Source organism: Tyto alba, unplaced genomic scaffold (assembly GCF_018691265.1).
Source record: "Tyto alba isolate M040663 unplaced genomic scaffold, T.alba_DEE_v4.0 Super-Scaffold_21, whole genome shotgun sequence".
Lineage (NCBI taxonomy): Eukaryota > Metazoa > Chordata > Aves > Strigiformes > Tytonidae > Tyto > Tyto alba.
In genome coordinates, this window is record NW_024881295.1 from 5,169,277 (window position 1) to 5,184,379 (window position 15,103).

Sequence of the window (15,103 nt, forward strand, 5' to 3'; positions counted from 1 at the left end):
GCTCCATTTAACAGGCTTACTTTTGATCCTCTGAGCACTTCCCTTTAATGGGATGAAAGGGAACTTAGTGGTGTGACCCATGTGAGCACATGGACCCTGAAGCAAAGGCCTGAAGTTGAAGCAGCACTTTGGACTTGGTAAGGCCATTCATGTTTTGCTGGCCTAATTCATCTCAGTCAGAAGGTGTGTCATTCTCAGGGCATGTCCGCTGAAAACAGGTTTCACAAACAGTTTTGTGAACTCACCTTTGATACCACCTACAGGGAAACCATAACTAACAGGAATGGCAACAACCATCTCCCTCAGCAGGATACTAAAACAAACAAAACCAAAGACCAAGCAAAAAACCCTTCCACAAAGCTTCCCCTTCGTTTGAATCCATTCTCTGAAGGGACACCGATCAACTGTGACTGCAGCATGGGATGAACCCCAGAGACCCCAAATCTTTCTGCTCACAGAGGGATGGAGCTAAGAAGAGCAACTGTGGTGCCTCACCCAGAAGCAGCTGTCTGTGCTTGCAGCATCCCACACTTACACAGCTTCTCCCTTCATCACCACCTTCAAGGTACCTTGTCCTTTAATTTCCACCAGAGAATGTCAAACCTTTACAAGCTGTCTCTACCACTGCCAGCCGTCTCACCTCTAACAGGAAGGGTTCACAGCCAGGGGCCCTGCCCATAGCAAACCCATCCTTCCCTCAGGGTGGAACACAGCCATGTTGATGACCTCTGCAGGCCACGTTCCCCAGCACATTTTGCCACTAGGTGACAGGTCTCTTCATAAAACAAACGTCGTTTGCCTTTGACAAAACAACATAGTTGTGATAAAAGTCAAAAGTCATTCACAAAAAAATAAACTGCAATTCCTAAATCCCCAAATTGCTGGGCATGTTTTACTTCACACATGTGGTGACAAGAATGGCTGAATCACAATTCATGAGTCTTAAAATAAGCATGGGATAAGCTATAATGTGCTTGCACGTGTAATACTTGTGTAGAAAAGTGCTTTTCTTGTTAGTCTGTCAAATGCACTAGACTTGTTGCTTATAAAAAATAATGATTTAACTCCTATCCTTAATTTTAAACAGCTGAAATATATTGGGAGACACGATATGGTGTATGTGTGGCCGCAAAAGCTATTTACTTGCCAAATATTAAAGGATGTATTTCTGGACATTTAACTACATACTAAGAGAAGCCCATTACAATTATGTTTTGCAGCAAGCTGGTAAATAATTAAGAAAAAGCCAAACCAAACAAATAAAAAAATAAATCAATACATACTTTATTCTGGAATATTTGTTCAAAATAATGAGCTATTCCCACAGAGGAATTTACCAGTCTGAAACAAGCCATACACTGCTATATGGCTATATGGCTATATTGGCTATATGGCAAAACAGTTACTGATAATGCCTGTCTGGACAAAAGTTGTTTAACTATTAAGCACAAATAAGAATATAAAAGTAATGTTTATTATATCTGAAAATGTGAGGGGTTTTTCTCCATAGGTGTGCACCAGCTTAGACTGAGATATTTTAAATTTAATTTTGTATTGGAAAAAAAGTGTTGTGTTTTCAAAACTACTGTCAGTCTGGGATTCCTGTGGCAATAAAATCTACAGAAAGCACTGCATCAACATTTGTTTTTAGCGTAAAGCATAAGAGCCCTCCCAATCATTCACTTTCAAATACATTTTAAGCAGTATTTATCTAGGAATTGTATTTGCCTTTAAGGGTACACAGGAGTAGCACATGTCCTTTACCAATACTGGAAGTCTAATAAGAAATGCTGAAGATCATCTCATTCAAAGCTTCTTTGAAACAAACTTAGAAGGCTTTCAGCTTCCCTTCTGCTTTCATAGAAAGAAGCTAGGCCTAAATTTTCAAATGTGACTAGTAATCGTTGGATATTCACCTTCAGATGTTTTGAAAGATGCAGTTTGAGAAGTTTAGCACTTTATGTATGAAAAATAATCTTCTTTTAAAGCACTGAGACAATTTGAGGCACACAAAATTATGGGCCCTTTCTGAAAATTTATCTCTGTTCCCCAGCCATTACCTATTCTACTTGTTTCCTATTCCCTATTATTCACCATCCCCTATCAGATGGCTCTCCAAATTCTCTCCCTGCCACCCAAAACAGATACCCTCCACTGATAAGGAATTAATGTAAAGTAGCCCTCTCCCTGCTTCATTTCCTTTTTTCCTCCAAGTTTTACCTAGTATTTAGTGCTGGTCAGTGTTTGCCTTCAAACTAATCTTGGCAGAAACCCCCCATGTTACAGACTGCAAAACTGGGGCAAACAGAGCACATGAACTCTCAAACCCAACAGCAGCTGGAGTTGCCTAAAACTTTGAACTAGTGATAACACAGAGCTACAGCACTGTCATGGCAGAGAGGGATTTGGGATGCAGCAAGTTAAGACCTCCTGTCTACAGCTAGGATCCTAAACCCACCACACTGCAGCTGAGCTCTTTTGTCCCCACGCTGATAAACACTAAAGGATTTGGGTTGGTTTGGTTGCGTTTTTTTAACATACAACACACAAGAACAGGCAGACCGGGAATGTTTTATCCCTGCTTAGCAAGTCATGGTTCACACCTGCAATTTTTGCCTGAAACATTAACATCCTTCATAAGGTGCATCATCAACTCTATCCCCATCATTAAACATTCTGAGGCAGAAGCTCCAAGGTGCAGGTAAGATCAATTTAATCTGTTAACTAGCTATAACTGCCTTTTATACCTTAGCATTTTATAACATATTATCTACTGGGTTTTAAAAATGCACCTTTTTCCTAGCGTACACATGTAACATACTCACATGGGTCCAACATGCCATCAGTAGACAGACTAGATCCTGTTCCCAGACCCATCTGAAGAGAATGGCCCAGAAGTCAGTAATGTGGTGATTCATCCAATAAGCTAAAAACTCTAATCCTACAAAATACCAAAGCATAGACAAAGTACCCAGAAAATGCTGCACACAGCTTTTTTCTTGAAAACTGTCAAATTGTGTGAGATGCCATAACCCTGGATTAACACACACATAAATCCCAAATGGCTGTTCTGTTGTTTTTCAAACTGATAAGAAAAAAAAACTAAAAGGAATCCTAAATATTTCAGTGGCCCTGGAATTAATGCAGTATTGCGACAGATGGTGAGTCAGCTGCCAAAAATTAATAAGAAACATAATATTTAATGCACAGTGGTTATTTTTCCCTAAAAAGATGCAAGCACATCCTTTTTCTTTTGGCAGTGAAGACAAAGCCTACTGTCATAAAAATCAATCCCTTCCAAAACCAACAGTTTGGGTACGAGTAAGTGTAATTGCTGAAGAGAGGCAGTTGAGTCAACTACCTCCAATCACATCTTCAATTCTTTCCCTTTCAAGGAAATGCTTGGATAAATGTATTTCTTCTTGAGACAGAACAGTCACAGCAACCTGGAAGCCACACAGGTTCTATGTTTAGGAGCAGATACGGATCCAGCCAACACACTGAAAAGAAATTCTGGCTAAACGGAGAAATGGGATGGAGAGAAAAGCCAGACTGTTTTAGTCCCCAAAGTAAGGGAACGTACAGATGGGTCTACTTAGATCTGCAGTAACTACTGTCATGCAGTGGTTTTGTTTTCCTTAGCTTATTCTCTTTCCTATTAAGAACCATTTTCATTCAGACTGTGTGCCGATTTACAAACCACCACAGTCAATTATGAGTTATCGAGGACCAATAAATTTACAACAGTACTTTTGAGTTTTGCCAGAAACCAGGAAACATTTTTTCTGGCCACACAGACAATGGGCAATAGATATTTGCCCTGGGACATTTTGTCAAGGAAAGACAAAAAAAATCCTGGCTGCAGGCAGTATGACTGTAGGACTATTACTGCACTGAAGTACAGTCAGTGACAGTCTGAAAAGTGAAGATACCTCAGACAAATGGTAGGAAATCAGGGACTGAAGCTCACCAATGTTTTGTAGGAAAGTTAAAAGCACCAGTCAGTCAGTAAGTCTGCTATCGGAAAAAAAACACTTCAATGCTTACAGTGTCAAAGAAAGGAAAAGGTAAATACTGACTACTAAAACAAGGCTGAAAAAATTTGCTGTCCAGCTCATGCATACATTATGCTTTTCAAAATACACTCTGTTTTCTCTTTCATTTTTACTCTTTACCAACAGTCAAAGCTTTGTCTACATGGCAAAACTAAATCATTGCTGACAAATGGGTGCAGCCAAATGCAATTTCCTTTGTCTACACTTGTAACAAGAGACATACCCTGCTCTGGTTCAGCTGCACCCCTTGTTGTCAACAACTGTCAACAGTGGTTCAATTTAGTGCACCAAGGAGAGCCCAAACAATTTGGAAAGAATGATTTAAGCTGAGTGTGTCCCACCCGGCTCCTCCAGAACACACACGCAGAACAGCCAATGCAAGAAAAACATTTAAAAATTATTAGGAAAATGAACAGTAAAAACCCACCAGGTCTGGCAGGGGGTTTGAAAGCATCTGAAGTTACTTAAGTGTTTTGACCAAAAAAAAAAAAACACCAACCCAATCAACTTGTCCATTGCCCGAGTTACAGAGTTGCCCATTTCCCCTTCACTTCCTCAGAAGAGTCTGTGATAAAGCAGCTAGTGACAGTATCATATCATAGTTTTATTTATTTTACACAGGAAAAGAATTGTAAGCTTTGTGAACTGGAAAAAACCATCACCACAGCTAATTCAAAAAGGACTTGCCCTATAGAAGGCAAATCCAACTAATGCAGATTGCACTGGTGGCACCTACCATGACTTTAAATCATGTCAATATTCCCTCTCACACTTTAACAGCCAAAAGAATTACAATCTGCTTGGATTAATGCAGTACACTGTCGTTAGCTTGGCAATTAAATCCCATTTCTGAGATTGTGTGATCTGAGTCACCAACATCTGCAAATATCTTTACATCTTGTGTAATAGCTGGCCTAAGATCTTGATACACCAAAGTAAAAAGGCCTTTTTACTGGTTATTTTGGACTTACAACTTTATGATGACAGCAGCTTCTCAAAGCAGCCCATGAATCAAATTTATTATCCAGTTTGTCACGTGGGATTTTCTTAACTCTAAGCCAATAGAGCAACATCGAATCAAGGTCATTGTTTATATTGCATGAATAAAAATTAACCACCTATTCAAAAATTTTTCTTTTGACACTGAAAAGTATTTGGCCTCAGAGACTTTTGACACATGCAGCATTCACCAGTTCTTCTACATATCTGGGAGTATGTGAGAAGGTACTCTCAAACAGGATCTGCTCTCATGACAGTCTGTCCTAACTTCAAAAAAAAAAAAATATCTGTCAGCCATCCTACTGCTTCCAACATCAGCAGTTACACATGAGGAAGATGATCCAATTGCAGGATGCTCAACTCAGGAATTAATTTCCTCCCCAACAGTATCAATGAATATTTAAGCAGATCAGTGATTTCTAAACGATGGTTTAGTGGTAAAGCCAGCAGCCCAGGAAGATTTTTTTTTTCATATGGATCAGAGAAGAGACAGCATGTTATGAGCTTTCAAAACAAAGTCTAGCTCTACGAATCCACTGAAGGAAGAAAGAAATACTACCTTCTCCAACCACAGAAGATGTTAAGATAACCAGTTCTCTCCTCAAATTAGAGCCTAACCATGAGACATAATATAATGTATGCTATTGTTGTGGTTTGAGCCCGTTCAGCAGCCAAACACCACGCAGCCACTCTCTCCGCCTTCTCTTCCATCAATGAGAAGGGACAGAGAGCCAGGCTTGGGGTTCAAGATAGGACTGGGAGGGGAAAATCACCCTGCATGGTCACGAGCAAAAGGCAGACTCATTAGGGGAATTAAAAAAAAGAACGTACATTTATTACGGGCACTAACAACACTTAACAGAGTAGGACAGTGAGAAGCATTGCCACATCTTGAGAACACCTTCCCCCCACCCCTCCCTTCTTCCCGGGCTCAGCTCTGCTCCCAGTATCTCTACCTCCTCCCCCAGCAGCACAGGGGCAGGGAATGGGGGGTGCAGTCAGTGCTGCCACTGCCTCCATCTTCAGTGGGGTGAGCTTCTGGAACTTGTTCCCCCTGCTCCATCGTGGTCCCCCTCTCACAGGAGACAGTCCTCCACAAACTCTCTCCGATGTGAGTCCCTCCCATGGGCCATAGCACTTCCTTACACTGCTCCGTCGTGGGTCACCAACTTTCTCCAACTGGAGTCCCTCCCACGGCTGCAGCCCTTCCCAAGCTGCTCCGGCATGGGACACCCCCGCATGCTGCAATCCTCCCAGCGCTGAACTACAACAGCAGTGGGGCTGCCTTTTCCCACAAGACCCCGGCCTTCTGCGGGCACAGAACCTTGATCAGCTAGGCAAAAATAACAGGCCATAAATCAGTGCCTGCTCCACTGTAGATCTTCATGGGTGGAAGGGGGGGCCGCCCTGCTGTCTCACCACAGGATACAGGGGGGGTCTCTGCTCCAGCACACCTCCCCCCTCCTTTCTTCCTCCATTCCTCCACTGACCTTGGTGTTCATGCAGCTGCCCCAATTCCTCCTCACAAGTCCGACTCCTCCTCACCACGTCCCTTCTTAAATACGTTATCGCAGAGGTGCAGCTGATGGGCTCAGTTCTGGTGCAGAGGTGGAGCTGACTTGGAGCTGGGGGAGCTTTGAGAAGCTTCTCACAGGGGGCTACCCCTATAGCCCCCTCCCCTGCTACCAAAAAAACCCACCACTCACTCAAACCCAGGACAGCTATACAGACCTAAATCAGGAATGTTACCTTTAAAAATTCCAGTCATCTTTTACATCTTCAACGGTTACTTGCTGTACTTGCCATAGCAGAGGAACAGGCACTGTTTACAGCCAGGAATCACACCCATAACCAATAAACACACTACCTAGCAGTAACCACAGTGAAAGCCAGAAAGATTTGCTTAAAGTGCGCACTCACAAAGTTTCTCTATGTGGTTTACTTTAAAGTGGACGGCTACAAGTGACCCACGGCCACCTACAGCAAGTACCTGAAGTCATGGCACAAGATGGCCAAGCCAGCACACCCAGCCCTTCCCCACCAGCCGCGGGCACACTGCAGGCAGTACCTCCTTGATCCGCTTCACGAGCGCGTTCTGATCAAAGGCAACCGCTTCTGCACACTGGTGAAGATGATCCTGGTACCGGAGACACAGCTGCAGCACCTGCTGGGGGTCCAGCTTTTCCAGTTTGGTGTTGGTCTGAGAGGTCTGCCCACTGAGGTGTCCTACAAGGCAAGGGAAGGACCAGAGTTAATCTGACTTTTCATATAACTAGCTCAGCTGCAAGCCAAGAGGCAGCAGAACAAACCCAGAAGAAAAGCTTTATAAGCCGTAATGAAAAACTACTTCAGGATCTTAGGCTGCTGAATGGACTTTAGCAATGCAGTCGTCCAGTGAAGGCTAAAGTGGGAAGGGCATGGATTAAATCATAAACATCCATAAATCTTCACAGCAGCGCAAAGAACAGTTTGCCACATAGCTTAGGCCTCCTTGACAGAACTTAAACACAGACTCCAGATGCAGGTCCATAACGTACATGAGCTTGGTTTTCAGCTCACGTAAAGTGAGTCCTGTTTGTTCTCCACAGACAGTCCTAAACTGTGAAAAATTAGCCCCCTCCTCAACCAGAACAGGAAAGAGCTGAGAGATGCATTCCCATATGGGCACGGGACTCAAACTATTTTCACTAGAATCATGCTGTCAAAACAAGAGCTCTAAAAATTCACTGGTCCCCCAAAACAAACCTGAATAAAAAATGACCAATATAAGTTGAATTATTAGGGGTGAAATGTCCCTGTTTTGTCTACCTTGCCTGTTCTAAAGCTTCAGAACCATTTAATATTCTAGGATGTTTCTTTACAATCTGAAAGACCAGTAAAATATATACTTTTGGGTTTGGGTTTTTTTTGGGGGGGGGCTGTGGAGTGTGTTTGGGTTTTTTTTGTTGTTGTTTGGGGGTTTTTTTTGTTTGGTTTTGTTTTGTTTTGTTTTTTAGTATGGAATTAAGAACCTTACCTACTTGCATGACCAGGTTGCACAAAACGCTCTCCAAAAAAATGTATTAGACTTAAAATTGGGTCACTGGTAATGTCTTGAGGAGCAAGATTGTCCAGAGACATTTCTCCTGCCCATTGTTTGTTGCCTACATCGTGCAACTTGAGAACCTTTGCTGAGCAAAAGCATACGTGTGCCATACTGACCGCTTTCCCCAAAGCAGCTGGAAAAAATGATGCTAAACTCTAAGGCCATCCTTTTTTTTGCTTTTTCATTTACTTACTTTCATTTTATTTTCCTTCAGCATTAACTCAACTTTTTTCTTGTTGGGACACCATGTGACAAACAGCATATACACACAATCTGCTTTTCCCCAAAACTATGTAAACTCAATTCAGTGACTGCCCTCTGGGACTCTCAGTTTACAGACAGGAAAAGACATTAAAACAGCAAATGTAAGCAAGTATCATACTAAGCAATTAAAAAATAGTAAATGCCAGTTATTTGGATTGGAAAAGTTCTTCTAAGAACGTACCTCAGTGGGAAATGGAAACTATTGTGGATAGCCCCCATGCCTATTGGAAGCTATAACTGGTGACATCAAGTTCTTGCCAAAGCACAAGAACAAGATAGAAACCAAGACATAAGTCAGAAGCATCTTATGAATTTGAGAAAGTTAAACCTCTTTGAAAACATTTGCAGACAGAAATGAAAACAAAACGAGGACAGCAACTTCATCAGATACAATGGAGTACGTTTACTTTTCAACAACACTCATCATTTTATTCTCTCGGGATGCTCTCAGTTACGCTTTGCACAAAATCCTTTTTTCCCCCCTCATCCTAAGAGGAAAAAAAAGATAATTTTGTTTTACTGACTTGTTGCCCACTACAGTTGCGCTGCCTAAGTCAAGAGGTCAGGAGAGGAAATAGACACCCCACCATCTAGTCTCAAAACCCTGTATTAGCAATAGTCAAATTATTTTTTATGTTTTACAAAGAATCATCTCAAACAAAATCTTAGGTCCAGCAATATCAATCGTAAATCTTTCAAACCTACTTTCAACTGAGGTGCAAAACTTTAATCAGAACAAACCCACTGAAGGAAATACGACTTTTTAAAAATGTGTATGATACATGTTCTAGTGCTTCCTCAGTTTGCTAATTCTGATCTTCTATAAAATTATCTTGTCAGGAAAAATGTTCAAATAATGTTGTCAGCTTTTAATACATCGAATGTTCACATAGGAATGAAGAGTTCACCATACACCCGAGGCAGTTATCCTGTTTCTGCACTGATCAAATACATGATGCTATCAACCAACTAATTTTCTTTTATTACTAATCTCTCACCAACTTCAAGAGGAGGGAGAAAATTAGACTCTATTTGAGAGATTTAATTAACACGAAGTGTGTATTTTGGCCAAGTTACTTTGCTTACCAGAATTTTGAAGCAGAATAGGCCAAGGTCTGCAAAATGAGCTATAAAGGAACATGCTACTCAAACTTCTATTATGCACTTACAACCTTGTACAGGTTATGCAATGCTAAAAGCAAAACTAATAAACTGTGCAGAGCCTCTAATTCACTATCCAGAAAAACACAAGCTCAAGTGAAGGGAGACATTAACTGTTCAGCTGGAATTCCTTCATAGAAAGGCAGAGGTGGAAATACAATCTAGTACAAATGTTTGGAGTAGCAACAAACAAACAGTATATGCCACTTAAAGATAGACTATGGTATTATTTTGGGTGATGGAGTAGGGAGAAGCCAAAGGAATTAGCTTCTCCAAAGACCTCTGGGCTCATGCTGACAATGCCAGAGAACATTTTAGGTTCGAGTTTCAACTTTCAAGAAAGGAAAAAGTAAACAGCAGCATGAAAAAGGCCATACAGCCTTCCACCTGGCAGAAATTCCAATTGTCAAAAAGTCAAACCTCCACTTTGGTCACAGTAACTACTTACTACCCATGCTATAAATATTAACATTTTCCTAACATTAAAAACCTCCTCTACCCTGGTGAGACCCCAACTGGAGTAGTGTCCAGCTCTGGGGCCCCAGCACAAGATACAGACCTGTTAGAGCAGGTCCAGAGGAGGCCGTGAAAATGGTCAGAGAGCTGGAGCACCTCCCCTGTGAGGCCAGGCTGAGAGTTGGGGTTGCTCAGCCTGAGGAAGAGAAGGCTCCAGGGAGACCTTATTGTGGCCTTTCAGTACTTAAAAGGGGCTTGTGAAAAAGAGACTTTTTACCAGGGCCTGTAAGTCACAGAAAAAGGGGCAGTGGTTATAAACTGAAAGAGGGTAGATTTAGACTGGACATAAGGAAGACATTTTTTAATGATAAGAGTGGTGAGGCGCTGGCCCAGGGTGCCCAGAGCAGCTGTGGGTGCCCCCTCCCTGGAAGGGTTCAAGGCCAGGTTGGACGGGGCTGGGAGCCCCCTGGGCTGGGGGAAGGGGGCCCTGCCCGGGGCAGGGGGGTTGGAGCTAGGTGATCTTTAAAGGACCCTTCCAACCCAAACCATTCTGTGATTTTATGTATTCACTGCATTTTATTTTTCAGCAGGTCAAATACCTTTGCTCCCAAAGAGCAGATGGCAACAGTAAGTCATCTTGAAACTCCATGAGAGAGAGACTGTAACCACTCAGATCCCAGAGGGATTTTACCAGGGAAACCCAGGGGGTAGAAACAGAGAGATGCAGAGCTGCAAAGGACTACCCCCACCATGCCATGGAACCCAGATCTCTTCCCTTCCTCCTCCCCCAGCAGCAGGCAGTGAGCCCAAACAGGCTTAACGCAATACCTCCTCCATGAGCTCTGCACTTAAGAGACAGCAGCATACTTCCCTATACCCACGAAAAAACTTGAAACTCACAGGAAAAAACCTTGGACCAAAAGTGAGACACAAAAAAGGGCAGAGGTGTTACTGGTGTCCTTTGTTCCTATACTAACAGAAAATTGAGAAGGTATCTAAAAGCCTCCACCAATTCAGCATCGAGAAAGCTTAATTTTTAGAGCAGAGAGATGGCCAGCACTGCAAATCTCTAGGTATTATTAAACAACTCTCCTCCTGAAAATCACCGCTTCCGTCTTAAAGCCTTGCCCCACACTTTGAACTCTCCACTGAACAGGGCCATCCCTCAGTGACTGATCTACACGCAGTTTGTAAGAGGATATGAGATCATATCTATTGCAATTAAATATTTATGAAGTCACTCTTGAAAGTGCCAAAAGGGGGAGAGACAGAGGTCACTGAGTGGATCAGGCTCACTACCGAAACAGCCAGAACTTGAACCTGGTCACCAGCACATCTCAGAACAACTAACTGTTGACCTATCTCTTCTTCACAGAGAAAAGGTTGTTCCTGGTATTTCCTCTGTGTGATTATTACTCCCTACCGCCCAACAGCACGGTTCTATTCTTAAATAGGAAGAAAACAGAATCTACAGTTCTAATTTCTTATTAAATTCAATACTCGTTTTTCAAGCTGTTAGTTCTCTTCCAAAGAGGGAAACACACCAGGAATCACCTTTGCACTGGTTGAAACCTCGAGAAGAGCCTGCTTGGCGCACGAGTGATGCAACATACCCCAGTGTGATAAGGAAAAGGGGCACGGAGGATGTCCTGGCATGGGGAAGCAAGAATGGGGAAACGGGAAAAGGTCTACTGCAGAACTTTAGTGCATGGACCAAAAACGCTTTGGCAACTGCCAAACATGCACATTCTTAGCTATCAAATGTCACCATAAAACAAATAGGAAGACAGACCACATTATGTGCCTGCCACAAGGAAGAGAAGTCAGGACCCCTCACCTATTCTGGATACATCTGATCAGCAAACAGCATGCCCGTGAAGGTGATAAACAGCAACGGGACAAAGATTCGCATTTCAGCTCCTAAATGGTGCTTTAGAAAAAAATAACCCAATACACCAAGTATGTCATGCATAAAGAAATATCATATATCACTACAAGGCTAGCTGACCCCACAGACTTGACAAATCTGTTATTGTTTCCCTATTCCTTGGCAAAGCAGAGGCATGTTAAAACCATTTTCCTCTCCTTAGTCATCTCCTTGGTTCCAGGTCAACGTACACTTCCAACAAATCACATCCTACTGAGCAGAAGAAAGCTGTTAGTTTAAAAAGCATTTTTATTACTAGAAGTTCTTGAAAAACGGCTTTAAATGCTATACTGATTCTACAGACATACATACAGAACATAGTAACCTACCATAGTTATGTTCTGCTGCTTTAGTGAACAGCCCTAACAACAACTTGACCGCTTTCCAACCTGAAAAGTATTAATATTTCTTTTTGACTTCTGTATTTCCACTTGTCAATCCCCTTTTCAACCAGTAACAGCAGACATTACAAAAAGAAAACCAATAGGTCCACAGTTGTTAATTTATTATTACAGATAGCAAAACACACGATGCTGTGGTCTTGTTACGAATTTTAAGGCCAGAAAGGGTTGCTGGTATCAGCTAACCAATATTTCTGTGGAATATAAGAGAGGACTTCAAAAGCAACTCCTTATTTAATCAAATCAGAAATCTACCTTGCCCAGAATATGGCTTCCAACATTTGGCAACAGTGGACATTTAGAAAACAAGATCTTTTATCAGTTCTTCTTCCTCTTCCACAACCCTCCAGCCTCCAAAAGTTTTATTAATAAAAGTTTCACATACAACACACTGTGCTCTGTGAAGCTATGATACTGAAATTTCACTAATCCTTTTTCAAAGATATACATTTATCTCCACAACATCTTGTGGCAATAAGATGCTTATTTATGCACAGCATGAAGAAAACTCTTTTCACTTGCTTTACACTTGCTGCTCTGCAGTAGTTGTTGTGGGGTGACATAACAGAAATCTATAGATTGGGGTGTAATTTCTCCCATCTTTCCAAGCTCAAGAACCCCACTAATCAGTCTCCTCTCATAGAAGACTTAGTTTCTCTGATTACCTCTGTAACACCTTCAAATACCTCTAACCTGAGGCCTGACTTCCCTCTTCAAAAGCCAAGTCAATTCTTCTACAGTGTATAATGGTTACACCTCTAGCAATCCGTTTGCTTTTATAATTGCTACCCCTTTGCTGGACCTACTAATCAGCAACACCATTTTTAAGAGCAAGCATTAGAGTGTATTGCACCACAGAGTATTGCACGTGTCATCATCTCTTACACACCATGACTCGCAATAGCTTGTCAACTTTACAGAGGTGTTCCCGGTTCTGGTACCTGTTTCTGGAGGCTTATTACTGTGTACATGACCATTTTTTCTAAAACCTCTTCTGTGAACACTTCTCATTCAACCTTGTAAAGAATGACATACTGCTTTATAGCAAACGATGATTCAACTAATTGATTTTGATTTTCTGAAGTGCTTCTCTGAAGACAGTCCCACAGACTCTTCAGCAAGCTTCTTAGGAATCTAAAAAGCTTTTGTTAAGTATATGCTAGTAGAAAGATCTTTTGAATGAATTTCTACTCTGGTCTCCTGATGATTTCCTATTTAACCTGACAGAGTTTGTGATCTTTTGTTCTCCTAACACAAGGGGTTTTTTGCCTTTTTTTTTGTGTGGATATCTTTTTGCCTACAGCTCCCTCACACTGCTTTAATTACACTGGTTTTCCCTCTCCCACACTGCAAAATCACCCGTGCTGCCTGTAACTTTCTTTCTTTCTGCTGTTCCCAACTTCCCCTCTTACTACCCTCATTTTTTACGAAACTCCTCTTTATAAATTTAATCCAAGACAGTAAAACTATTAAAGCTCTTGTATTTCTTGCTGAATTTGAGTAGACTATGGTTACTATGAATATAATAGCACTGAGTTGTTTCATTTACCCTCATTAAGACAGCATTACTCCTGGCTTAAAAAGCACTAGTGTTTTTCAGGTCTCCAGGAATTTTCCTGTGTTCCAAGAGTATTTAAAAATTATCAACTCCACAACTTGCCTCATCAAGCATTTCTAAAGCTCTTGGGTAGAAGCTACTCTGTCTGGTCAGCTTCTTAAATACAGTCTGGCCTCAGTGGCCACAGGTTAGCTATTACAGTCACCTTTCTTGTTGCTATTTCTATGGGGAGATTGTTTTGCCAGCACCTGCAGGCATCCTAAGTACCTAAAAATGATCCACACAAAAACCAGATGAAATTACGTCCTTAAAGACAGAGTCTTCTTTCTTGACTGCTACTGCTTGCACAAGTTTGGAGGCAGCAACTTGCTATTAGCTGAGGTAGGAGCTCATTTCCATATATGCTCTATGCAGGAGGACTTTAATACGACCTACAGAAAATAAATAATTGCACACATATGTGCAGCAGAATAAAAGGTGTTAAAATATTTCCAAACAGATAAAGTAATCAGATTTACAGGGCTCTTATTGACTAAATTATTTGAATTTCAATTGTGTACTTCCTGTCTCATTCTTTATGACTAAGAAAAGATGACTCTTCAAGCTTTGCTGAAATGTAAAAATAGCTTTGGGGGAGCTTGTTTTGGTGTGGGATTTTTTTTAGTGTTTGTTTAGCTAGTTTGTTTGTTAGTTTTGTTTTTAAATAACACCTCAGATAGGAAATATCAAAATTTATACACCCAAATTTGGAAACCCAGGCCACCCTTAAGAAAAGGGCATACACCATAGAACTAGTAGAGAATAAAAAATAAAATAAAATCACTGCTACTCATCCAGAAATCTTTCATCTCATATGTGGATGACCACATGATCTTTTTCAAAGACCAGTTTATTTTCTAAAAATCTCACTGATAAAACACCTTGTAATAAAATACGTATTCACTCCAAGACAAAAGTTGGCTTTGTCGACTGTGTATTTTCAATTCCTTTGAACTTTAATGGGGGAACACAATGACTGTAGGCAAACTGAATAGCTATTATGTGAGAAAAGAACATATTTGTATTATGGCAAGGAATGTTGGCTGTAACAGCAGATTTTCCCTCTGCTTTGGAGCTGGTACCATGTGACCGTTTACTTCTGCATGGATGACAGATGGGCTGAGGACTCTCATCTTGTCACATCGTTTAACAGGCCAC

The 15,103-nt window shown here is 41.4% G+C and overlaps 1 protein-coding gene across 3 annotated transcripts in view; it reads right to left on the reverse strand.

Moving 5' to 3' along the window:
• BORCS5 (BLOC-1 related complex subunit 5) overlaps positions 1-15,103 on the reverse strand; it is an 81,438-nt gene that overhangs the window by 15,414 nt on the left and 50,921 nt on the right. For all 3 annotated transcript variants that reach the window (XM_032986461.2, XM_042795429.1, XM_032986460.2), the window contains exon 3: positions 7,123-7,280. In XM_032986461.2, coding sequence (XP_032842352.1) covers positions 7,123-7,280 — 158 coding nt within the window. The remainder of the gene's footprint in view (positions 1-7,122; positions 7,281-15,103) is intronic.